This window comes from Ceraceosorus guamensis (genome assembly GCF_003144195.1).
Source record: "Ceraceosorus guamensis strain MCA 4658 unplaced genomic scaffold IE81scaffold_120, whole genome shotgun sequence".
In the NCBI taxonomy this organism is placed as follows: Eukaryota; Fungi; Basidiomycota; class Exobasidiomycetes; order Ceraceosorales; family Ceraceosoraceae; genus Ceraceosorus; species Ceraceosorus guamensis.
Genome location: NW_020290115.1, coordinates 1 through 21,609, shown reverse-complemented (window position 1 = coordinate 21,609; position 21,609 = coordinate 1). Strand labels below are relative to the sequence as shown.

General features: G+C 56.0%; 7 protein-coding genes across 7 annotated transcripts; 3 read left to right on the top strand and 4 right to left on the bottom strand.

The window, feature by feature from the left end:
• Window positions 1-957: 957 nt before the first annotated feature.
• Window positions 958-1,587, bottom strand: IE81DRAFT_281616 (hypothetical protein; the record flags this gene model as incomplete). The annotated part of the gene is made up of 1 exon (XM_025511514.1): window positions 958-1,587. A coding segment is annotated over one exon (630 nt), but the record flags the coding sequence as incomplete, so codon positions are not given.
• Window positions 1,588-2,832: 1,245 nt separating this feature from the next.
• Window positions 2,833-3,879, top strand: IE81DRAFT_31811 (hypothetical protein). Its single transcript, XM_025512596.1, has one exon. It carries the CDS (start codon window positions 3,145-3,147, stop codon window positions 3,724-3,726), a length of 582 nt encoding a protein of 193 aa, XP_025366556.1. The 5' UTR covers window positions 2,833-3,144; the 3' UTR covers window positions 3,727-3,879.
• A 953-nt stretch (window positions 3,880-4,832) lies between these two features.
• IE81DRAFT_326587 (hypothetical protein) lies at window positions 4,833-6,457 on the bottom strand. The gene is made up of 7 exons (XM_025514859.1): window positions 6,070-6,457; window positions 5,959-6,001; window positions 5,842-5,896; window positions 5,542-5,768; window positions 5,369-5,459; window positions 5,249-5,277; window positions 4,833-5,175 (listed from the first exon to the last, which is right to left on the bottom strand). The coding sequence occupies exons 1-7, from the start codon at window positions 6,172-6,174 to the stop codon at window positions 5,012-5,014; spliced, it is 714 nt and encodes a 237-aa protein (XP_025366555.1). The 5' UTR covers window positions 6,175-6,457; the 3' UTR covers window positions 4,833-5,011.
• An 831-nt stretch (window positions 6,458-7,288) lies between these two features.
• Window positions 7,289-8,970, bottom strand: IE81DRAFT_294916 (putative MAP kinase Kpp2; the record flags this gene model as incomplete). The annotated part of the gene is made up of 8 exons (XM_025512077.1): window positions 7,289-7,383; window positions 7,445-7,532; window positions 7,607-7,610; window positions 7,699-7,867; window positions 7,945-8,039; window positions 8,142-8,431; window positions 8,579-8,774; window positions 8,867-8,970. The coding sequence occupies 8 exons, from the start codon at window positions 8,968-8,970 to the stop codon at window positions 7,289-7,291; spliced, it is 1,041 nt and encodes a 346-aa protein (XP_025366554.1).
• Window positions 8,971-10,885: 1,915 nt separating this feature from the next.
• IE81DRAFT_31604 (hypothetical protein) lies at window positions 10,886-13,805 on the top strand. Its single transcript, XM_025512552.1, has 6 exons — window positions 10,886-11,244; window positions 11,319-11,737; window positions 11,799-11,971; window positions 12,041-12,067; window positions 12,144-13,407; window positions 13,481-13,805. Exons 1-6 carry the CDS (start codon window positions 10,977-10,979, stop codon window positions 13,589-13,591), a joined length of 2,262 nt encoding a protein of 753 aa, XP_025366553.1. The 5' UTR covers window positions 10,886-10,976; the 3' UTR covers window positions 13,592-13,805.
• Window positions 13,673-17,489, bottom strand: IE81DRAFT_318052 (hypothetical protein). The gene is made up of 8 exons (XM_025512594.1): window positions 16,825-17,489; window positions 15,931-16,737; window positions 15,631-15,854; window positions 15,316-15,549; window positions 14,971-15,230; window positions 14,856-14,888; window positions 14,118-14,772; window positions 13,673-14,032 (listed from the first exon to the last, which is right to left on the bottom strand). Exons 1-8 carry the CDS (start codon window positions 17,088-17,090, stop codon window positions 13,890-13,892), a joined length of 2,622 nt encoding a protein of 873 aa, XP_025366552.1. The 5' UTR covers window positions 17,091-17,489; the 3' UTR covers window positions 13,673-13,889.
• A 1,587-nt stretch (window positions 17,490-19,076) lies between these two features.
• IE81DRAFT_294920 (hypothetical protein) lies at window positions 19,077-19,965 on the top strand (the record flags this gene model as incomplete). The annotated part of the gene is made up of 3 exons (XM_025512078.1): window positions 19,077-19,135; window positions 19,358-19,634; window positions 19,729-19,965. The coding sequence occupies 3 exons, from the start codon at window positions 19,077-19,079 to the stop codon at window positions 19,963-19,965; spliced, it is 573 nt and encodes a 190-aa protein (XP_025366551.1).
• Between the last annotated feature and the right edge of the window lie 1,644 nt (window positions 19,966-21,609).

Here is a 21,609-nt window from a genome sequence, read left to right as displayed (position 1 = left end):
CGCTGGAGCTGAGCCTGTATCGATCAACGATGGCAGCTCTCCATTGCTTAGAAGCGTGCGCGGCGCTGGTTTACCACCAGAGTTTGAAGAGCTTGACAGACGAGGACTGGCCAAGGCTGTGGCACTCAAGTTGTTGGTTCCATCGATAACAACATCAGAAAGCGTCACGACGCTTGCGCTTGCAGGATCCTGAGGATTGAGAACGTCGGAAGAAGTGCGCGCATCCATCTCTAGACCATCATCTCCGCTTTGGTTGGCAACTCTTGATAGGTGCGACCGACTTGGCCGATCGCGGTACCACTCGCCACTGCCATTTCCAGAGACGACAGGCGAGCTTCGCATTCCCATTCCCATGCCTGCACCTCCTGATCCTGGCGGAGGGCGACTGCGCTCTATGTCGAAATGATAGTTACCACCAGTGGAAGACATTGCCAAGGCTGCCGCGTGAGCCGCGCGAACGTCGTCAATAGTGGGAAGATCTAGAGCAGCGGCCGGTGGAGGGGGATTGCGGCGTGGTTTCGGATCTCCAGAAGCAGTCTCGCGCTGTTTCTGCTTGGAGCGCGAGGCTTTGGTAGAAGGCAAGGGCGGTGAAAGCATGTCGCCATATTGACGCGGTGCATCGATGGAGGGGTTGCCGTTCATGTAAGAGGCAGAGTCAGATTGTGTGACAGTCTCGCCCGATCGTGTAGAATCTGGAGACATGGCACTTGAGCCGGCCAGGGGATGGTTTTGCTCGCCTTCGGCATCTGAGGAGTGCTCGATGAGCGGAGACATTCGTCGTGCGTTGACACTGCCGCTGCTACCTGCATCGAGCGCTTCTCCATGCTCGTTGACTCGCTGGGATTCTTCAACACTTTCTAGGCGGACACTGGGCGTCTCTTGCAGCTGCCAGGCCGGCAAGCCAGCTGTCAGGCCAACTTCCTCCCAGCACCGCATAGATCGATCTGCCCACGCTTCGAGCGCTGGCCAGCCCTTGTAGTCGCCTCGGAGCCTGAAGCCAGCGCTTCCTTCACCAGCACGGTCACCGCCGCCTCTGCCTGTTCCGGAGCCGCCGTTGGAAAAGTAGCTCTCGTAGCCAATGCCATCTTCCTCGTCATCGCTGCTCTGACTTTGCGCCTCGAGGCTCCACATGTCTCCGCTCTCGAGCTCTTCAGCGATAAACTGAAGGAAGCGACCCCATCCTCCCTCACCCTCGCCACGCCAGAGCACCACCTTGGTGTCAAAGTCCCTCCCAAAAAGAATGACCTGCCCGGGGGCGCCACCGCCGCTAGCGGGAGGGCTGAGATCTACTCCTACGTAGTTTCCCACATGATCTGTGATCAGGGGCAGCCACCCTCTGCAGCTGTACTCGGAGCGGACCCATCCTGCTGGGCAACTGGTCATCCAGCCTTTGACCTCGTCGTTGGCACCGGCTGAAGGGTCTTCGTCGACGGTTCGCCAGAACTTCCATTCTTCTGCGATCTGTTCAAGACTGAGAAGGGGCAAGCCGAAGAAGAGACCATCCGAGCAGCTCTGGTTAGACTCGAGTTCTTGTCCATTGTAACACAAGAAGCTGTCCCGCACCGCGGGAGGTAGTGCGAAGCCGATCGTGAACTCCAATTCATCCAAATCGGCGTCCAAAGCGGGCCAATTGAGTGTGTCGCCCAATTCATCGTAGTGCACGTCGCACCAAGCGCGGATCCTGTTCCAAGTGTGGCGCAAGGGAGGATAAGCTGTAGAGGGGATGGAGACGTTTGCAGAGAAGCTGGCGTCGACTGAGGGCCTTCCGAGCGTTGAACCAAGAGCAGTGACGCTGGTTGCAGCATTCAAGTCCATGGCGCCTCCGTTACCGCCTGACCAGGATCTGCCAGTGTTCGGAGTCGGCGGGTATGCACTGCCGACCCCATTAGCATCTGCAGCGCCGCCTGCCATAGGGTGAGCAGATGTGGGGCTGAAATGCCCATTGTTTGTGGGTGACGTGACCATTCCTGGGCCACCGTATCGTTGGGTATACGGCAGGGACCAAGCACCGCTGTCGTCTTCAAAATGATCAAGCTTGCCGGGAGGTCCTCGTCTGCTGGACGAAGGCAGACCCGAACCGAAGTTGGTTCGCTTGTTTCGGCTACCAGAACTAGAGCCGGACGCGTTGCCGCCGCCACCAAAGAATGCTGAGAGGGACGCAAGATTGAATGCCATGCCGAGCAACGCAATGCGAAGAGCGCCGACTATTCAGCGAGCAGGTGAGCTCAGGTTCTGTGAGGAGTACGAAGCTTTGTAAGCACCATGTAATGCGACCAAGATTGCGTTCAGAGTCCGGGAAAGAGTCATTGCCCCCGCAAATCAGCCCTAACAGAAGTGGCAAGTACGAAAGCTCACGAAAGCGAAAGCTAGTCAGAATCTTGCGATATGCAGGCTGGCAAGCGCCGCTGCGATGACGCTAGGATGGGACTTGTGCGAATGCTTGGCCAGAGCGAATGTCATGGCGCATCTTCTGCGCAATGCTCTTTCTGAACCTCTCTTGTAGTTCCCTTTTCTTTCACCAGAGCTCATTTGAAGGACCCGCGCAGTCCGAGCACGATGACCTGCACATCCCACTCACCTCGCCAATGGTCAACGAGTCGCGCTATCGAAGGGCCAGAGAAGAATCGCAGGTGTCTGGCTAGTCGGCAGGTTGTCAAGTTAGACGTTGGTGAGCGAGCAGCTCGAACAATGTTGGGCTTGAGGGCGCGAATCCCTTGGTCAACCTTTGCGTGCTGTATCAAGACAGTACTCGTCCTGACTAGGAGATGGCTGGACGGGCGGGGGTCAAGTCGCAAATGCTGTCCGTGCTCTGGCGAGGGGACAATGATCGCGCTGAGAGCGCTTGCTCGTCACTCGCGGCCTCAGGGCAACTTGATGGCGAACGGCCTGTAGCTCTGAGGATGAAGCAGTGGGCACAGAGAGCAGAAGCGCGGCGAAGCCCCCAAGCGTGAAGATCGTGCGGAGAATGAAGAGGTGTGGGAGCGACGATTTCGAGCGGATGAGCTGCGTATCGAGCAAGAGCGAGATGGATGGCTGGTGTAGTGATGCCGATACGATGACGCCTCGTTCGATCGTGACTAGGGAGCTCGCGAGTCGTGAGTGAGGGAGGGCATACAGTTGTGAATCTGCTCAATTCAATCGTGAATGCCAAGTCAAGGTCAATTTGCTTGCCTGCCTAGGCTCTTGCCTTCTCCCAGCATACACATACATCAGCAAGGCCGTCGCCACGGCCATCAGGGTTTTCGGCGCGCAAGTGTTGTGCATCTCGTCTCGTCTCGCTCGAAAACCCTCTCTCCCTCTCCCTTAATTGAAACACACCCGCGACTCTGCTGTGCGGCAAACTCGCGTGTTTGCGCGCGTCTAGGCGGGGCCAGGATCGAGATCCAATTGAGTACGTATGACGACCGACACCGCTACAGCACAGCACAGCACAGCACAGCAAGCAGCGGAGCAGCTGGCCAGCAGCCAGCAGCAGCAGTCACAGTCACACAACAGCCCAAAAGTTGGGCACGCGCGCACCGACGGAGGCCGCTTAATTGTTCTGCTGTCGCGGCAGCGCGGCCTCATCGCAGCATTGGCACCATGCGCATGCAGCAGAAGCAAAATGCATGTGATGCGCATCAGCAGCAGCAGCAGCAGCAGCAGCAGCAGTCATGCTTGTCCGCGCCTCTTTTGCTGTCAGCAGTCTGTCCGCGCGTCTGCCATCTGCTTGCCATTCCTCTTTGACGCTTTGTGGCCAGCATGCGCAAGCGCAAGCGCATTCATTATATACAAACGTGTAAGATTCCTCGCGCGTCTCCGAGCTGTGTACCAGCAGCTAGCCAGCGGTGCTCGTGCTTCCCTCCAATATATATATCCCTCGACTCTCTTTTAATTGCTGCTGGTCGGCCGCTTGTCGCGCGCATGGCGCTGATGTAGGTATATAGGTTCATCTGGCATGCATGCATCAGCCGCGCGCAAGCGCATCTCTATATATATACAGATACCCTGGCTGATGCATGGTGCTATCGATGCATCCCAGCAGCAGCAGCCTCAGCTCCCAGCACGGCCCCCTCGCGACGCCCGCGTATCGCTGGCCCCGCGGTGCTCTGCATGCTGGGCGCGCGAGTCTGCATCCGCGCGACGCGAGCGTGAGGTGCCGCTCGCCGCCGCTTCACGCATGCCCGACCGTTGAGCGCGCTCTTTATAGTCAGCGCCAGTCCAAAGCTGATGTGCGAGCTGTGACTCTTTTCGCCGCCCGCGTAGCCACGCAGCATGAGCGCAGGCATGCACGCAATTAAGCTGACGGCGCTGCTGTGGCCGGCCCGTGTAATAATGATGTACTGGTACATATATTATTATTATACATCCAAATTGTAAATCACGAATCTTGAATGCATATTTTGAGTTACGCGTAGCTGCTGCTGCGCGGATACGGCCTCGGCCTTCAAGTCAACTCTCGCTCCTTCTGCTGGCCGAATCTCACGGACATCCCCATCCCTCTTCAGCTTTTTGGTCTCAGCTTCGTCTTAGCGTCATACAGTATGCAAGATCTGCCTGTGGTCCATATTCGAACTCCGAAGATGAGTCGATGCGTTCGGAATGAGTGTCCTTCTCGCGCAGGCGAGCTGCGTTTGCGAGGTCATAAGAGTCGCTTGCTTGCTTGCGAGCTCTCGGGCACAACATTGATCCAGGCATCGTGAACAAGGCAGAATGGATCCTGGTCCACTCAATACCTTGAGGATCGTGTTCAAGGGTCACAAACCATGCCAAGGGCCACTGACATGCTCTCCGAAAGCTTTGCTCTGCGTGTCAGCGAAGCCCGTTATTCACAGGACGTGTCATGCCAGCTTGGAATCATCAGACATGGGATTGCACCACACTGCATGGGGCAAAGAATCCAACAACGAGCACTAGATTTGAGTGACGCGTGTCCCCTTCTATGCCTCCCGATAGCACGGCATCGTTCTTGAAGGACATAGCGCACCCCGCTGTATGGACACAACGTCTGCCGTTGGTCAGGCGAGTCGCTTCATAGCTGTCCACGTGGAGGGGAGTCAGCCAGGTCTTCTTCGCCAGACTGCTCGACAGCGCGTTTAGCTCGCCATCGTCGTACGCCATTTTCAAATGTTTCCAAGTCGAGTCCCGAGTTGCTGATCTCCACAAAGTGAACGCCGAGTTTGCGCTCGACTTCACCTGTGCAAGCGTAAATGTTGAGTGTAAGCCTAAGCCACTCGCTCGTGCGCTTGGCAACGCTCTCCATACGTACTGTTCCGTCTTTCATCGTCGAAGAAAATCCTAGTTCGCCGGCCAAAAAAGATTCAATGAGCACGAAGCATAGCGCTGCGTGACACGCTGCGCCATCTCCAGCGTCACCGCAGGCACTTACATATCTTCGTAGGGCACGCGAGAGTCCTTGTGTATTCTATTGAAGTGCGTGATCTTAGATCCTGGGTAGATCTCCATGTAGTCGAACAAACCTTGCATTGGCGTCGAGAACGTCAGCCACGCGAAAAGCTGCGACAGGCTGGAACAGACGGTTCGCGCGCGAGAACGACTCACTGATAGCTTTGACGATGCGGGTGCGATCCTCAACGCTCCTTCTTGGCGAGTGAGGTGGCTCATCGGCCGGCGCAGGATCAGTGTCCTTCAGAAAGAGCCCACTGAGCGCTTGCTTGGCAGCCGTCGGGGCCGAAGTCCGAGAGGCTGCTGCGATAGGTATGGAAGTCCGGGCAAGGCTCAGCAGCAAGCTTGGCACGTGTGGATAGAAAGAGAGGGGTTGGCCGTTGCTGCAGGGAGCGCCAGAACAGGAGCGTCAAAGACAAGCAGGACCAACAAGCAACGATTGCCGGCTTGACGCACCTATCGACCACCTTGTTGATGGCATCGCCTGATGCGCGCCTTAAGGGGGGGTCGACTATGGCAGGCACAGCGTGAGCATCTTGTGCCAAGAGACCGACCGACACAATCCGTACACACCGTGCGTATCCACCCAAGCTGGCCAGAGCGTGTAATCCAAGTCCTGCAGAGGTGTGGGAAGTATGAGCTCGCAAATCGATTGAAGCATGCTATGGGCATGCCCGCCCTCACAAAGGCAAAGAGCTTGGGCATTGGTCCTTCAGCAACTAATCTGTCAAAGCTTTGTCGGACTTCCAAGCTCTGATCGTACAGCGCTTCCTTATTGCGTCGACCCATCTCGGCAAAATTTTGGCGCCTTATGTTTGGAACGAGCCACAGTGCAGCACCGAGGGTGGCTAATGTTGTAGCGACCGTGACCAAACGTAGTCGTGGAGCCATGCGGTCCACGTGCGATAGCTTCGACGCCTCGCGCTCCTTCGTCGAATGCTTTCTATGACGAGTTCTTCTCTCTAGGCCGCTGCCAAGCTATGCCCGAGTCCTGAGCTCTATTTGATGAACTACAGATTTTCCCGTCTCTGATGGACGTGTGATGGTGAAGGGGCGAGCAGCGAAAGCAAGAGCGAAGAAGATGTTTACAAGGTTCACGGCCCTCCAAACCATCGCGCAGCGTGCAGCAGCTTCGAACTTACGAGTCACAACAAGCGCCGATGCGCGCGCCCGACCTCAGCAGCCTCCACTTGCCGCGCGACCGAGGAGGAAGCTGCGAAGCTGAGCCTACTCGCACTCACCACTCGTGACGCTTGACTGTGACTGTGCCTGTACCAACCGTACCGGTACGCACATACTTACGCTACATACCACAGACATCCCTGTACACGCACGCGCAATGCGACCCTGACACTCACGATTCATTGTAGCGTCAGGAAGAGACCAGCAACTGTAACAGTCGCCCAATCAGATGACGTGCACCCCGCCACGTCCTCACGCGCGCCCGATCTCAAGATGGGGTGGGCATACATTGTAGCTGCCCCAGGCACCAATCGTCACGTCCAGAAATCATACTATCTGCTGGGCCACATCATAGACACGCTTGCGTGTCGCATGCTCGAGAGCAGGAAAGGGAGAGGTAGCGCATGACAAGTTTGGAGTGTCTAGGTGTGCGTGAAGTTCGAGCACGATGGCTCTTTCCTTTCGTCTGTCTCTCGTAACCTTCCGCCTCCTCAAGTCCTTGCATTGCTCCCATCAAGTCCTTGCTACGAAGGTGGTGACCTCGTGCCATATAGCATCACGCAAGCTGCCCGAGCAAAGAATCACAGCAGATCAGCAAGTGGTCCACTGGGACGGTGGTAGCGGCGTCAATGAGCCCACTCACTTGTCTTTCGTCGCAAGAGACTTCGAGGACGTAGGTCAATCGGCGCAGCCAGAAGTGTGTAATTTTTCAACAACATGATCACGAAGGGACAAAGAAGCCATTTGGCCAACTCACAGGCTCAAGATCAAATTTGAAGCTTTCCATGGGCAAAGGATCCGCTCCAGGCTCATCATCTGGAGGGATTTTGACGCATCAGTCCTCCGCATGTGTACGAGATCATGCAAAGGCACGCACCTGGGTCGTGGTATGGCGCGAGATATTCATGGGCCAATGCCTGCTCTACTGTGATTCTCTTTCTCGGCGAGAAAGTCAAGCATTTTTCCTAGATACAACGGCGGACGCTCATGTAAGCGCCAAGGATCAAGCCCACCCGGCTGTCTTGCAGAAAGTACTCACCATCCTGCAGCCAAACAAGACGGAGACGACAAGGGACGAGCGATGAGCTAAGACCGTTGAGACAATTTCAACCCTCTCCCTTCTAGACTCACAAGTCCACAGCCAGCGGGTTTGCCTGAGGGAACATCTTGGAAAAGTCGCGTCTTTTCCTAAACGGCAACGCCCGGATGTAATCTCTGGAACGAGTGGAAGTGATCGCGTAGAAATCGTCGAGAGAAGGCGTGCCCAATATCTCGAGGGTGAGGGAGAGCTGGTGGTGGTCTACAAGCACATTGCAGTGGGATGCCAGTCAGCATGCAGAAGCGCTTGCGGCCTGCGCCATGCTTGGCGAAACTCACAGTCACGCCCAGGGAAGAGAGGCTTGCCCGACAGCATTTCGGCAAGAATGCACCCTACAGACCAGATGTCGATTGCCTTTGTGTACTCCTTGAAGCTGTCCGATCGCCCGCAGATGCACGAGTGAGTCAGATCCGTTTCCGGTTTGAGATTTGCTCTGCGCAAGAGCCCTCGTTCGCTGTTACTCCTCTCTACTCACGTAAGCATAATCTCGGGTGCTCTGTACCAACGCGTCGCCACGTATTCAGTCATGAATCCAGTGCCCTGCGCCTCGGGCTGGTTCGCGCTCCTAGCAAGACCAAAGTCACAGATCTTGAGATCGCAATTGGCATTGAGCAGCAAGTTGCTCGGCTTCAAGTCTCTATGCAGCACCTGTGCGCTGTGCAGGGCTTTGAGACCGCGCAAAGTCTGATAGATGAAGTACTGGCAGTGATCGTCCGAGAGCTCTTGAGTGCGAATCACGCGATGCATGTCCGTCTCCATGAGTTCCTGTTGCACAGACAGGCGTGAAGATGAGCATTTGGACAGAGTGCGAAAAAGGTGCTCGTCTTCGCTGCATTTGACAAGATCCGCCCAAGCGGAAAGCCAAGCTGCACTGGTGTCCGCTTGGCAAAAGCGTCACGAAAAGATACTTACTTGGATCAGGTACACCTCCTGGAAGCGCTCGTAGTCATCCGGTCTGATCATGTCTAGGATCGAGATGATGTTCTCGTGATTGAAATGCCGGAGCAGCTTGATCTCTCGGAGCGTACGCAAGCAAAACATCGAATGATCGAAAGGAGTGATCCTCTTGATAGCGACTCTTGTCTGAGATGGGTTGTGGATTGCAGAGCTGGAGGCGAGACGTGTGTACGCAGGTTTGCAGCATGTAATCAGCGGTGAGCGAGGACGAGCAACGAGCTCTGACAAGGTAGCTTGACTCACCAGACGACCCCATAGGCTCCTTCCCCAATGACATCCACCACGGTGTAGTTCTGGCCAATGTGGAAGTTCGCGGCAAGTGCCGCGGGAGAGCTTTGCGTTGCCATGATGCCTATAGCCTTGCGGCTTGTACAGCTGTGCTCCTGACTCGTCGCTCGTGGGACTGTAGCTCTGGAGGGCTGGCGCGCCACACAGGTGGATCGCTCGCAAGAATAGCCCAGGCTAAGAGGTGCTGTCTGATCGTTCGAGCGTGTTCAGCCGAATGACTTGCGCTAGATGATAATGAGGAGGATGTGTACCGCGTGAGCTTGAGCTCAGCGAGGTGTTCGGAGCCGCAAGTGGTGTTTAGGACGGTGTGACAGGCATTCACCTCGATGACGCTGGAGTTTGATGCTTGTATGCGAGTATCGACCTCGTGCTCTGTGCGCCAAACGTGCTGCTGATGCGTTAATGCGCGGCGCGCCAACGTTGAGCTTGGTCGGAGCTAGGTGTGCGTGAATCGGCTTGGTGTGGCTCTGGTGGGCTGCAGGTGCACCCTATTCACGATTTCTGGATGCGGAGATACAAGAGGGGCCAACGCTCAGTCAGGCGATTGGGCTGACCTGCGGAGTCGTGCTTGCAGCCGCTATGTATAGTACCTCGAACAAGCTTGACGGATGATTCGTGAATCAGAATCGTGAATGCTTGCTGTGCCTCCGCCGCGAGGGAGACGAGAGCGCGAGGACTTGAGAAGCCAAAAGATGCTTGCTAGCTGGTGGTGGCCCTTGCTGCAATGCTGCTGATTGATGATGGATGGCCCGCTGACGACAATGCATGAACTCTCGGTAGCGTCGGTGCTACGGCGGAGCGATGGCTAGCTGGCTGACTGGCTGCGTGCCGCGTACAGGATACGTGGTATGCGCGTCTGTGTGACCAAAGCAACCAGCAAGCAGATCACAGACAGGCGCTGGCCAGCAGCGCGTGCCCGGCATCGATGTCTGCACTTGGTGGCTGAGCCGTGCGCGCGTGCAGAAATTGGAGGGTTGTGCGTGAAGCGCTGGCGGTAGGTCACGAGTGTGAATTCGCTATCGGCGCATGCAGCGAGGCTGGCATGCTTCTATTGCCCTTGTCAGGGCGCCTCGTTCCCGAAATCAGTCACGAGTCAAGAGTGAGAGTGAGAGTGCGCGCGACGTAGGTTTGTGCTTGATTGTGATTGACGATGTTGTACACCTCATCGCGGCCGCGCGTGCAAACCTTTTCTGGAAGAAGCTACCTTGCTTTCCTGCATCGACGCACATGCACGCCCCGACATTCGTGATTCGATTGATCAACGATCGTCACGATTGATATATTCTGCTGGGCATCGGCCTTCGCAGCGCAGCCGCACGCACCCATGAGTCACGAGTTGGCCACGCAGCCATGAGCCATCAGCAGTCAGCACAAGTTCGCCAAACCCAAGCCGGCGCTGCAGTCACACAGCAGGATCGTGGCCGGATGCCAACGTGAATCGGCCCGCCGTGAGACAAAGATGCAAGCAAGCGCGTGCCCAAGCTCGACGAGCCTCGCACGTCGCGCGTTTCGCCGGCAGCACACAGCGCGTTATTGACGGCGTAAGCGTTCACGCGGCCGCGCGACGAGCAGGCATTATTGCCTTGCGCCACATGCAGCCCAACGCCCATGCAACCTCGCCCTTGTAATCTTGGCCTCGAGAGTCAGCATGAGTCAACAGCATGGCTGTGAATTAATGGGTCCGGCAGATGTGCTTCTAGATCATTCCGCTCGCGGTCGGCCTGACGCATGGATGCATGCTCGGGGTGGAGCTGCTGCTCACGACGCACGGCCCACCACCACTCACGCTCTTCTAACTCGACTCGCGACTGCAACTGCGGGATGTCTGCGCGTGCAATCACCATGCAATCACACTACTCTTGAAGAGCAGGCCAAGACCTGAATCGCTTTGTTCAGCCTTGATATTGGCTTCACTACGTTGGCTTCGCTTCAGAGTTGGAGGTACTACAATACCAAATGGCGTGCAAACGGCTCGGGGAATGAGGTCTACGGACCTTTGACTTGCAAGTCTCAGAGCTTCACGATTGGAGGACAGAAAGTGCTGGCGGGTCGAGGGGCCGCTGTCATGTCTACGGACGCCGCACGCCTGCAAGACTTGCTTGAGTGGGCCAAATCCAAGCACATCTGGACGCACGACGGCATAGCGATCAGAACCTCTCTCACGCCGGGCAATGAGTCATCAGATACGTATTCGAACAGCACGCATGCCAATGAAGTAGGCCATGCAGGCTTCGGGGTGTATGCGGTCGAGAGGCACCAAGGGACAACGGACGCAGCACGGGACGCAACGGATGACAATGACATCGACATCCGTGTGTGGCCACGCCAGGTCGGTGAGTGCACCAAAGCACGCTTGGCTCTGTACTTCTGTATGCTAGACTGAAGCCATGCCGATATGGGACGACAGTGGTCCTCACGCCCAAGTCGGCCATCTTAAGCCCACGTAATTCTAGTTTGGCCAAGCATATTCCCTCAGAAGACTATTTTAACTCCGACTCCTCTGCCGGACTGCTGCTGAGCCTTGTACTCCTGCACGAGTACCTACTTGGAGGAGAGAGCGACTGGTCTGGCTATTTAGGAAGCTTGCCCCATGGTATGGCCTTTCCATCCTCGCCCTGCTCAAGCGCAACCCATGCGCAAGGGGCTGCGAGCCTCAGAAAGCCCGAACCTTTCTCCGATTCGGAAGATTGGGGTGTGCCGATACCTCTGCTATGGCCCAAAGAGTCGGAAGAATGGAGCTGGATACGCAACACCGAGGCTGGTCGTATTGTAGAGCGCGTCTCCAAAGATCCTGCCGGCAGCCTAGAAGGCATGGGGATGAGCCTCGTGAGTGAATCGTGCGTCCAAATTTTGCGAGCTCCAGTGGGGCGCGTCTCACTTCTTGCAGGATCACCCCTCTCAGAAGCGACTTGATGGCTATTTCCAAAGCCAGGTGCTTCCGACACTCCAAGCAGCCCGTCCTGCTTACATGAAAGGCGCGGAGGACCATTTGCTGCGCAGCTTCCGGAGAGCGTACAGCATTGTCTCCTCTCGCGCTTTCGTGGTAGATATGTGGCATGGGTAAGCATCAGTCGCCTGGATAGCGATCACCAGGGCAAGCTGACCACAAGTTTCGTGAATTGCACGCAGCTTAGCCCTTGTTCCCTTGGCCGATATGTGAGTGCGGTGCAATGCACCAGCCAAACGATCACGTACATGCAGTGACCGGAGTTGTCATTCGCACTGCCTCCAGGTTCAATCATTCGTCCGACCCCAACATGCAATTCGAAGCGGACGACGAGGTCTGCGATCAGTGCGGAGCTTTGGGCAAATGCCCTCACAGCGACGACCCGCTACCGGGCTCAGCATATGGTAGGCCGTCAGCTTTCATGCCGGCATCACATGGGCCCAATTCTGTCGACTGGGTCCCCCCGCTTCCAATCTTAGCTCAGATTGGAGCGGACACAGTAGATATGGTGGCAACCTCTGCCATACTGAAGAACGAAGAGTGCCTCAACTCATATGGCCTGCTCAGCAACGCGAGTCTGCTAGCTGCTTATGGCTTTGTTCTGGCGGAAGAGACGGAGTTTGAAAGGATTGGATGGGATTGGCGCATGTCGGACGAGCGACGGGAGCTTGCAACCAGCCTGCAGTTGGGAACGGCACCTGGAGCTCTTGATCTGAGTTTGCGATATACAGAGAACTCGGTAGACGATGCTCAGAGGTCCAACAAGCGCACGAGACTGTCGGATGCTGAGACGAACAACGGTAGCTCGAACGTGCAAAATAATCTTGCAGAATGTATCGACACATCAGGCGCACCCTTGGTACCACAGAATTTTGCAATTCGCCGGAAGTTCGTTCGCAAATGCGTGCATGCTTTGAACCTCCGGGTTGAAGAAGCATGGCATGGAGTGCAGGAGCTGCTCAATGATCCGTCCGAGGGTGGGATCATGGCACCGGCAGCAAGTCCGAGATTCCCCGAGCAAGCGACGCTGAGCTTGCCGGTAGACTCTCCGTTCAGCCTTTTGGCACACGTGGAGCCTTCCGAAAGAAGGTCATCGATCACCAATCACGAACACTTGGGCGGCATCAGGTCCAGCGCAATCGCAGAGGGCCTGGAGTCCTTCTTGGCGCCTTTGTCGGACCACGAAGGCACTTCCGACTTGCGGCAGCCCTTCTTCGTGGACGGTGAAGGTCGCGTTTCCGTGGTGCTTTGGCGGGCTGCGCTTCTCGCTCAGCTCTCTGCAGAGACTACAGCGAATCTCGCAAACACGATGGAGCCATTACAGGAAGGCCTCGTCATCAGACGTGGAATTGCCGACGCCGAATCAGATCTAGCTATATTGGTGGCAGAACATGAACCGCAGGAAGGGATCTTGCGAACTGTGGCAACGCGAGACGCCGAGCGCGTCAAGCGCACTATACAAGCTTTGCAGACACTCGTCAAGTCTCGTTTGGCCGGTCTGCGAATTTCTCGCCCGGAAGAGGAAAGAAAAGCTCTTGCTATTATAGAGGTGAGGACGACGAGGACGACGAAAGCTAACCCCCCACACCTGCTGAGTAGCCGCTGAAATCTTGCCTTTGCAGAAGCCCAATGCCTCGCCGCTCAAGTTCGCTGCGCTGCATGCTTTTCAGGAGCTTGCGGCTCTGCGAGCATGCTTGGAGAGGCTTGAAAGCGTGTCACATAAGCTCCCATGAACGTTGGCTCAGCAAGCCCTCCAATCGTCCTCGCTTTCGCAATCTGATGGTCAACGGAATTGTAAAATATGCAATTGCACTGGGAGATTCATTGCGTAGGTTGTGACGTCGTGCCATCATACCATGAAATGGATAGTTGATGCGAGCGCGTGCTGGATGAAGGTGACAATATAATGTTGAACAAGAGTTGGGAAGGCTGCTTTGAAGCAGACCATGAAAACGTGAAGGGAGCTTCGCCACGTCACAACGAGCGGTGAGGACCTTGGCGTGGGGTGAGGAAGAGGCAAAGACGCCGCACTCAAATGGCAAAGTGTGACTTGGTGGCTACGGGCAAGAAAGCCCAAACGGTGCCCGTGACGGCGAGCACGAGGGAAATTGCAAGGATAAAGATGTCGAAGATGATCCGTCTGCGAGACATGCTCGAGAAATTAACTTTCATGTCTGTGTGCAAAAACAGGACACGTAGATTGAGTCAGTGTGGTCATCCGGCGGACCAGTGACTCCTCGTTCTGCACAGACCACTCACTAGCCAGCACGGGTCCAAAGACACAGGTAGAGAAAGCCAAGAAGGCACCAAGAAAAGCCATGACTTTTTCGAAGCCTGGAAGCAAGATGGCGGTCAGGCCGACAAGGAGAGCTACACCCACCCTGAGGCTCGCCCTCAGCAAGGCGCGGGTACGAGGCGTCCATGTCGAAGTGGTCCTAGCAGCTCGAAGACTTATCGCGCTACCAGCGAGAGGATTGTCAGAGCTCGGATGCGGTAGGGTGGTCCCCGTCTCTGGATCCGCAATGGGAGTGATGGATCCCGAGTCAGGGTCTTCCGCAGCTATATTTGCACCCAAACTCGTAGCCTTGGCAGCAGCGGGAGGCTCCGCTTTGCTAATGTCGAGGCGGGGCTCGATATCGTCTCCGCCGTGGCCGAATTGCGAATGGGCACGTAAACCTGCCCTACCGCGCTCACCGTCCAGCTTCGCAGCAGAAGCCCGGCGCTTGCTGGTGCCAGAAGGGCTCTTGAGCGGCAGACATAGGCTTTGCTCCACGCCAGCCAGTAACTCGACAGTGGTGTTGAGTGGGCGGACAGCGAGAGCGAATTTAGAGAGCGCGGAGACTACCATCATCCATATGGCTATCTTATTGAGAACGCGCGGGTAGCCCGCTGTACGGGATAAGTCTTGAGTGATCTGGAATTTGGGATGAAAGGCATACGTGGTCATCCGCGTCAGCATGACAACCGATGCAGGCAAACGTCACTAGCATGCCTCACCTCCGAGCTGACTTCGTGGCCAAAAAGGAGGTACTGGTAGGGCGCAGCGAGATGAGCTTGGTGAGCTTGCCTGTCCCGCAGTTGGCCGTGGCCACAGAGACGCATTCATGCTCACTCCGACAATGCCCATCGCCAGGTAGATCAGGGTGGCAGCAATGTAAGCCAAGTCGAGCATTTTGCCAAACACAGCAGGGTCCTTCATGTCTTTGCTGATGGAGGGTATGATGGGATGGGCTGAAAAGCCGCTCATGATCAGCCCAAAGCTGAGGGGCAGTCTGGACCACTCTGGCCACAGAGAGGTGACTGCTGGATCCCACAAAGAACCAGGTCTCTCCTTCTTGATGAGCCCGTCCGAGAGAACAACGGCAAAGAGAGCTGAATGGAATATAACGGGAAGAGTATCAGCAAAAAGATCGGATGAGGGAACCTTTCAGATGGTCGTGACCATCATCATACTTACTCAAAATGCTGACAATGCCAACAACGCTGATCGGGCTCAACAAGCGTAGAGGAAGAAAGACGGTAGGCAAAGCAATGGCCAAGCCTAGCGCTTTGAATGCAGTGGGTGACCAAGTTGAAATCCCGCCAAGCGCGTACAACAGCTCGGCATTCGCAGCTGGACTATCAACCCTGTGGCCTTTCGCTGAGGCCTGTACGAGTGCATATGTGCTATCGCCAAAAAGGATTACGAGAGCTGGAGGTTGCGGCGAGATCAGTCGACTGACCACCGCTTCTTCACAAATATGCGGTCAGCATCAAGAGGACGACCACTCACCGGTGCCAACGGCCCACAGCTCCAGGCAAAAGAAGCCGCTGACCCAGACTCGAGCGCTGGGACCAAATGCATACGCTCCGATGTCTGCGTACGTCCGGAGCGACGCATCCCGACTCATGATGTTTGCCAGAATCTTTCCGGTGTAATTGGTCAGTAGACCGCAGAGCAAAAACAAGATGATGCCGGGAATCCATCCCGCATACGAAAGCGCAAGTGGAAGCGCTCTGCATCGAGCGCATCACGTACGTGCCTTCAGTATCCAAGTCTTGTGCTAGCAGATGCAAGGAGCGCCACACTCACAGAATACCAATACCAACCAGCGCATTGACAGTGTTGAACCATGATTGCCAGAATGTTGACGATCCCGCATTTTCCTGAAAAGATCGATGCGAAAGACCACTGGCCGTTTTGCTAGCATAGCTCGTCCTTCTCGCACCGCCAGCCGAGAGTGCCGAGCTTTTACGGCGCGGTATGGACTCTGTCGGGCTAGTGCTCAGTAGGGGTGTGGACTCTGTATGCTGGGCCTGAGCACTCCTGCTGTGTGCTCCTCTCATGCCAGCACCTCTGCCGCTCTGAAGCTCGCTACCGCTGCTCGTCTCCGCTTCGGTAAAATGGCTCGAGTCGCTGTTTCTGAAGCGACTGGATCCGCCGCCGCCCACTCTGCTACGTCTTTGAGGTGCGCTTGCTTCAATGCGCTTGGGACTACGACTTCTGCTCCGACTTCTTTCCTCGTCCTCGTCTTCTTCCCTAGCCAAGCTGCTCAGCCTCCAATTCCTGGCATGCCTAGCCGCGGGACCCTCGATGGGGGTTGCACTGCGCCGTCTACCCACCGCGTTGGGTGGTAGTGGTTCTTCCCATTCCATCTGTCCGGGCAGGGTGACTCCTACATCGTTAGAGAATTCCCCTTCTTCTAAGCCATCTTCATCTTCCAGCTCTTCTTCATAGTCGGAGTATGTCTCGTCTCCCGTGTCAGATGCCAATTCTGAAGAGTCTTGCCCCTCGGCACCCAGAGCTGGCCCTGCCCACCGTCGATCGACGAAGGATGGCTCAGTGGCAATGTTGTCCCCAAAGAAAGCCTGCGAGCGCGAATATGACCACACTAGGTCTCTACAGCGATTGTCGAGTAAGACAAGCGGCGAAGGTAAGCTCAGGCCGCTTGACGTTCCACATTTCCATGCACCGCGTCAGACTCACAAGCTGCTTCTCCAAGGTGCGCCAGCATTGGCAGCGTTCTCGCGCTGCTGCTGCTGTTGCTGCTGGGTGGTGCGAGGCACAACCCTCCTAGGAGCAGTGGGATGAGGTGAAGGTCTCGTGGGACCTGATGCGTTGGCATTGGACGCTGGTCCACCTGATCTACCGCTCGACCCTCCTTGAGCGCTGGAAGGTCCTGCCGATACCCGTCCTCGATTGGACGAGCTGCCTTGAGCACCTCCAGCTTGCGCCGAAAGACGCGCTGACATTGCGCTGATTGAGAGCGGATCGAAGCTTGGCAGCCCAAGGCCGAGAGTTTTGGGGGGTTGGAGGTACCCGCTTGATGACGAGCCCAAGCAGAGGTGGTGGAAGTTGCACTTTGCGCACTTACTGCGCGCAGAGTGAAGCGATAAGCAGAGTGGCTTCTCTCCTCGCAGTCTGAAGTGCAACGCGCACTCAGACTGGGGCGTAGCCAAAAGAGGCGAAGCTCGAGACGGCGCCCAAGACGTGGTTGGTGTGGCTCCTTGAAGCAGATGCTTCAGACGTTGACCTGCAGTCGTCACACGTGCACAGCCGCTGTAAGATCATGGACAGAACAGACAGGACAGAGGAATTGAAGAAAAATTGGCAAGAAAGACGGTTCAAAAGGTTGATTTTGGAGATGATGCTGCATGTTGTATGCATCATGGTCTACCAGCAGGCCGGCTCGTGACCAGTGACCCTGACCGATGAGGAGAATGCTGCTGCTGCTGCTGCTGCGTGCGAAAAAGCATGCAACACCACAGGCGCAGGTCCGCGCCCTCTCTCTTCTGTATGCGCGCGGCACCCCTTTGATGCGGCTAACGCAAGAAAAAAAAAAGAAAGCGAGGAGCGCTTGCAAACAAGCAAGAATGGTGAATGGGGCTGCACGCAGGCATGCATGGCATGCCTTGATGGCCGTGCGGCATCACCATCAGCAACAGCAGCAGCTAGCATGCGCGTCAGAGCGCGAGCGGCGCAACGCGAAGAAAATTGCTGCCCGATCTCACCAACCTTGCACGCGACACCAACTCGACTCGTGAAGCGCGGACAACAGCAGGAGATGGGGGACCAGTACGTGGCTAAGCTAGCTAAGCATGGCCGAGTCAGATTCTTTCTTGAGGTGAAGGACCGACTCTCGTTTGCAGAAGTGTGTACAGATGCTGATGAGACCCTTCATAAGTTAGATTCACGATTGCATGGCATCTGGATATCAGCCATGTGTGCAATCTTGAATGTCTGGCTCGCGACGCTTGAGCTTTCGAGTGAGAATTTGAATCTCAATTGCCATCCATTTTCATAATTGTTGATGTGATTCAAGCCTCAAGAATCGAAATCCAAGTCCCAAACTAATCGCGCGGGGTGGGGTCCCGGGGCAATCAAGAATTCACATTCAAGATTAATTCTGATTCTGATTAATGAATCTCGCCCGGGCGGCGAGAAGTCACGTGTTGACTTGCTTGACAGAAAAGTCTTCTCAAGCGCGGGTCCGCGGGCCGACTCCCATGCACGCAGGCAGATGCCGCTCACGCGCCTTTGATTTCTCCAAACACACTCGTTGACTCATGACTCTCCAAACTCTTGCAATCCACCGAGCCGTTGACGGTTGCGACCAGCCTTACCAACTTCGCAACAACATCTCGCATCCGCCGCGAGCCCGAGCTAGCGCAGGGTCGCCCTTTGAAAAGCTATCGTACGAAGAAGGCTTGAAGGCTCTTCAAGAAAGCGGTCCTTCTCCACGAGGCAAGAGACTGGCAGCAGAGTCTCCCGCCGTTCGGTGCATCCCCCTTGTCAGCGAGATGGACGAGTCGCCGGATAGCGCGCCGATTCCCAGCAGCTCTTCGCCACGACCTCGATCTCTTCGCAGCGTCTCCTCCACTTCGTCTTCTCCCCTGCAGCTTCCCAGCGACACCTTGGCTCTGCTCGGACAGTTTCGAGAGCAGAAAGAGGAGGAGCAAGAAAGGTTCAGAAAATTGGAGGAGAGGGCAGAGGTTCGTAGAAGAGCCGCTGCGCAAGAAGCGCTGGCAAGTAAAGTCTCGCATCTGAGCTTGGACGAGGAAAGCAAGCGGTCGGAAAGTCATGCTGCGCCTGCAAGGATAGAGAATCCTGCAAGCTCGACGGCAGCGAATGGGGCGGTCAAGAAGAAGAAAAAAAAGAAGAAAAAGAACAGCAAGATCAACGGCGTGGACACAGCCGAGGTTGCAGCGAACGACGAGACGGAAGCGGTGGTCGAGCGTATGAGCGTCGAAGAATTCCGCAAGGGCTTTGGGGAAGATTGGCAGCTCAGTCAATTCTGGTGAGTTCGTCCTGCCACTCGTACAGCTCGCAGACGCATCGTCTGTCTTCTGGCGCTATCCTTGCGGGAGCTGGTGTGCGCTTCTGAACATTGTCAAAGCGAGATTGCATCGCAAGTCGGCATCAAACTTGCTCGCGATCGTAGGGTCCCACTTCTGCTAGCGCACTCAGAAACCACCTTTCAGTCCTGCTGTACTGACTGCGCAACACGTTGTCTTGACAGGTACTCTGCAGAATTTGCTGCAAGACTCGCACATCTCATGGCTCCTATCGTGTCTCGCAGCGATGTTCTGGTATTCATCTCTTCCCCGACGGCATACGTTGGCTTTCAGCACGCATACAATCGCAAGCAGACGTACCTGCTCGAATACGATCGGAGGTTCGAGCTGATCGATGCGGAAGAATTCGTCCACTACGACCTCGAAGAGCCCTTGAGAGTGCCCGAGCATCTCAAGGGAAGGGTCGACTTCGCCGTCGTTGATCCACCATTCCTGAACGAGGTGAGTTACATTTCTACGTCCATTGGCAGCCGCTCTCAGTGCGCCCAATGCTGAAAGCTCGTAACGCCGCTGGTCATGCTACGGCACTGTGCAGGTCACCTCTCGAAAGGTGGCAGAGACGGTCAAGGAGCTATTGGCTCCAAAGGGACGCGTGCTATTGCTCACTGGTCGGAGTATAGCAGATGCGGCGTGCGGCATCTACAAAGAGGTGGCGGATGTGGAACTCAAAGAGACAGCTTTGAAGGTGGAACACGCGGGAGGATTGGCAAACGCGTTCGGGGCATGGGCCAGCTGGCCAGACGCGGAGAAGTTTGGAAGTGAAGGCACGTGATGCATCGATCGGAAGAAATCATGACTTTCAACTTCTCTGTGGCTCGTGAGCTTGTGGGAGCAGGGACGAAAGCGAGCTCAGCAAGAGCGGTGGTCCATTGGGTGAGCAGAAGAGGAAGCCATCTTTGATTGATTGTGCCGGCGTTCGGCCACCGCGGCCTTCCGGTCCCTCCACACCCTGCTGCATCACGCTACCGGTGCAAGGCATAGCACGGCGGAAATAGTTTGCATGGTTTGCCGTCCCTCGCACGATGACAATCTGGAATCATGACAAGTTACCGGCTTGAACGTCCGTCTGTCTGGCCCCCCGATTCGCAACGAACCCTGGGTTTATGAATCCCGCATTATCCGCCGGCGGCTGGAGAGGATTCGTTGCACAGGGCATGGAGCGAACTTTTCCGGACAAATGGACCTTCGTTTTGCGGCCCCTCACGCTCTTCGTGGGAGCTAGCTGTGATTGACCCACCACAAGCACCATTGACGGTCAATGAAGCGTTGCGAAATCGGAAAGTGAGCTCTCGGAATTTTGGCATGCGGTGTGGCTGGCTGGCTGGCGCGTGGGTGCGTGCGTGCGTGCGTGCGTGCGTGCGTGCGTGCGTGCGTGCGTGCGTGCGTGCGTGCGTGCATCCATACAGCATTCACATCCAATTGACATTCAATTCAGAATATTATTGATGGACAATCTTGAATTGACGATTCGAACACGATTTCGTGATTCTAACTCTTGGACCGCGGCTGCTGAGGAAGCGGATGAATTTGAATTCCGCCCCTGCTGCATGCATGCAGGCAGTATAGGCGACACGCACGCCGCAAGCACATGCTGCAAGCACGAGCAGCCGGTGCAGCTCACTCACGACTGCAGAGAGCGGCGTTCAAGCCCGGGCAGTCTGGATCCTTCACCATACAGTACAGCTCTGCTGCATGATCCCTCTGCCATTGATGCGGGGAAAGCCCCTCACGAACAACCGTGCGTCCCGCCACAGTGCCAAAAGATTGGGCGGACGAAGAGCGAGCTGAGGGGAGAGTCGATGCGCAATCGTTCTCTGTCAAAACGCCAGGCGCGAGCGCGTGTTGTGAGTGAGTGAGAGGGAGAGAGCGGTAGAGAGATGGGACTGCTGCATGGTGCGCAATTATTAAGTGAGGTAAAGGAGCGAGCGAGCACTTTTACCGATCGATGCGTTGCGGGGTGCAGCAGCAGGGATCACGACGGACCTTCTTTTTGGCTCGGCCCGCAGAGTTTGAAAGCGCAGCAGAAAGGAGCACCCCGCCGACAGCTCTCTGTTAGGCGGCAGACATTCAAAATTCCTGCATAAAGCTTGCAGAAGTCAGTCACCCCGGGCAGTCAGTCGTGAGTCTTAAAATCGTAATTTCCTTCACAGCGGCACACGACCACACCCCTTCGCCCGAACGTCGATCTCTTCGATCGTGGCAAAACAAGTCTTGAGTGGGGGGCTTGGCCACCGGTCATGAGCAATCGTGAATCGCATCGGCACAATGGTTGTTGGTCCGAGAGCGGAATATTTCATATCCTCTGCGCGCAATCTTACACAGCTAGCTTCTCCGCACAGGCCTGCAGGCCCCAGTCCCGTACATGCACTCGGTCAGAATAGCGATTCGTATAGCCCAGACGGGAGAGAGAGGGGGG

Excerpts from the sequence above, each read along its gene's own strand:
- IE81DRAFT_31811 (XM_025512596.1), top strand. The coding sequence starts at position 3,145 with ATGCCAAGTCAAGGTCAATTTGCTTGCCTGCCTAGGCTCTTGCCTTCT.
- IE81DRAFT_326587 (XM_025514859.1), bottom strand. The coding sequence starts at position 6,174 with ATGGGTCGACGCAATAAGGAAGCGCTGTACGATCAGAGCTTGGAAGTC. Across the intron at positions 5,460-5,541 it reads CCGCATCGTCAAAGCTATCA|GTTTGTTCGACTACATGGAG; the intron begins GTGAGTCGTTCT and ends CGCCAATGCAAG. Across the intron at positions 5,176-5,248 it reads CGACGATGAAAGACGGAACA|GTGAAGTCGAGCGCAAACTC; the intron begins GTACGTATGGAG and ends ACGCTTGCACAG.
- IE81DRAFT_31604 (XM_025512552.1), top strand. The coding sequence starts at position 10,977 with ATGTCTACGGACGCCGCACGCCTGCAAGACTTGCTTGAGTGGGCCAAA. Across the intron at positions 11,738-11,798 it reads AAGGCATGGGGATGAGCCTC|GATCACCCCTCTCAGAAGCG; the intron begins GTGAGTGAATCG and ends CACTTCTTGCAG. Across the intron at positions 11,972-12,040 it reads GTGGTAGATATGTGGCATGG|CTTAGCCCTTGTTCCCTTGG; the intron begins GTAAGCATCAGT and ends AATTGCACGCAG.
- IE81DRAFT_318052 (XM_025512594.1), bottom strand. The coding sequence starts at position 17,090 with ATGTCAGCGCGTCTTTCGGCGCAAGCTGGAGGTGCTCAAGGCAGCTCG. Across the intron at positions 15,231-15,315 it reads TGGCATTGTCAGCATTTTGA|CTCTCTTTGCCGTTGTTCTC; the intron begins GTAAGTATGATG and ends TATTCCATTCAG. Across the intron at positions 14,889-14,970 it reads TGGCGATGGGCATTGTCGGA|TACCTCCTTTTTGGCCACGA; the intron begins GTGAGCATGAAT and ends GCGCCCTACCAG.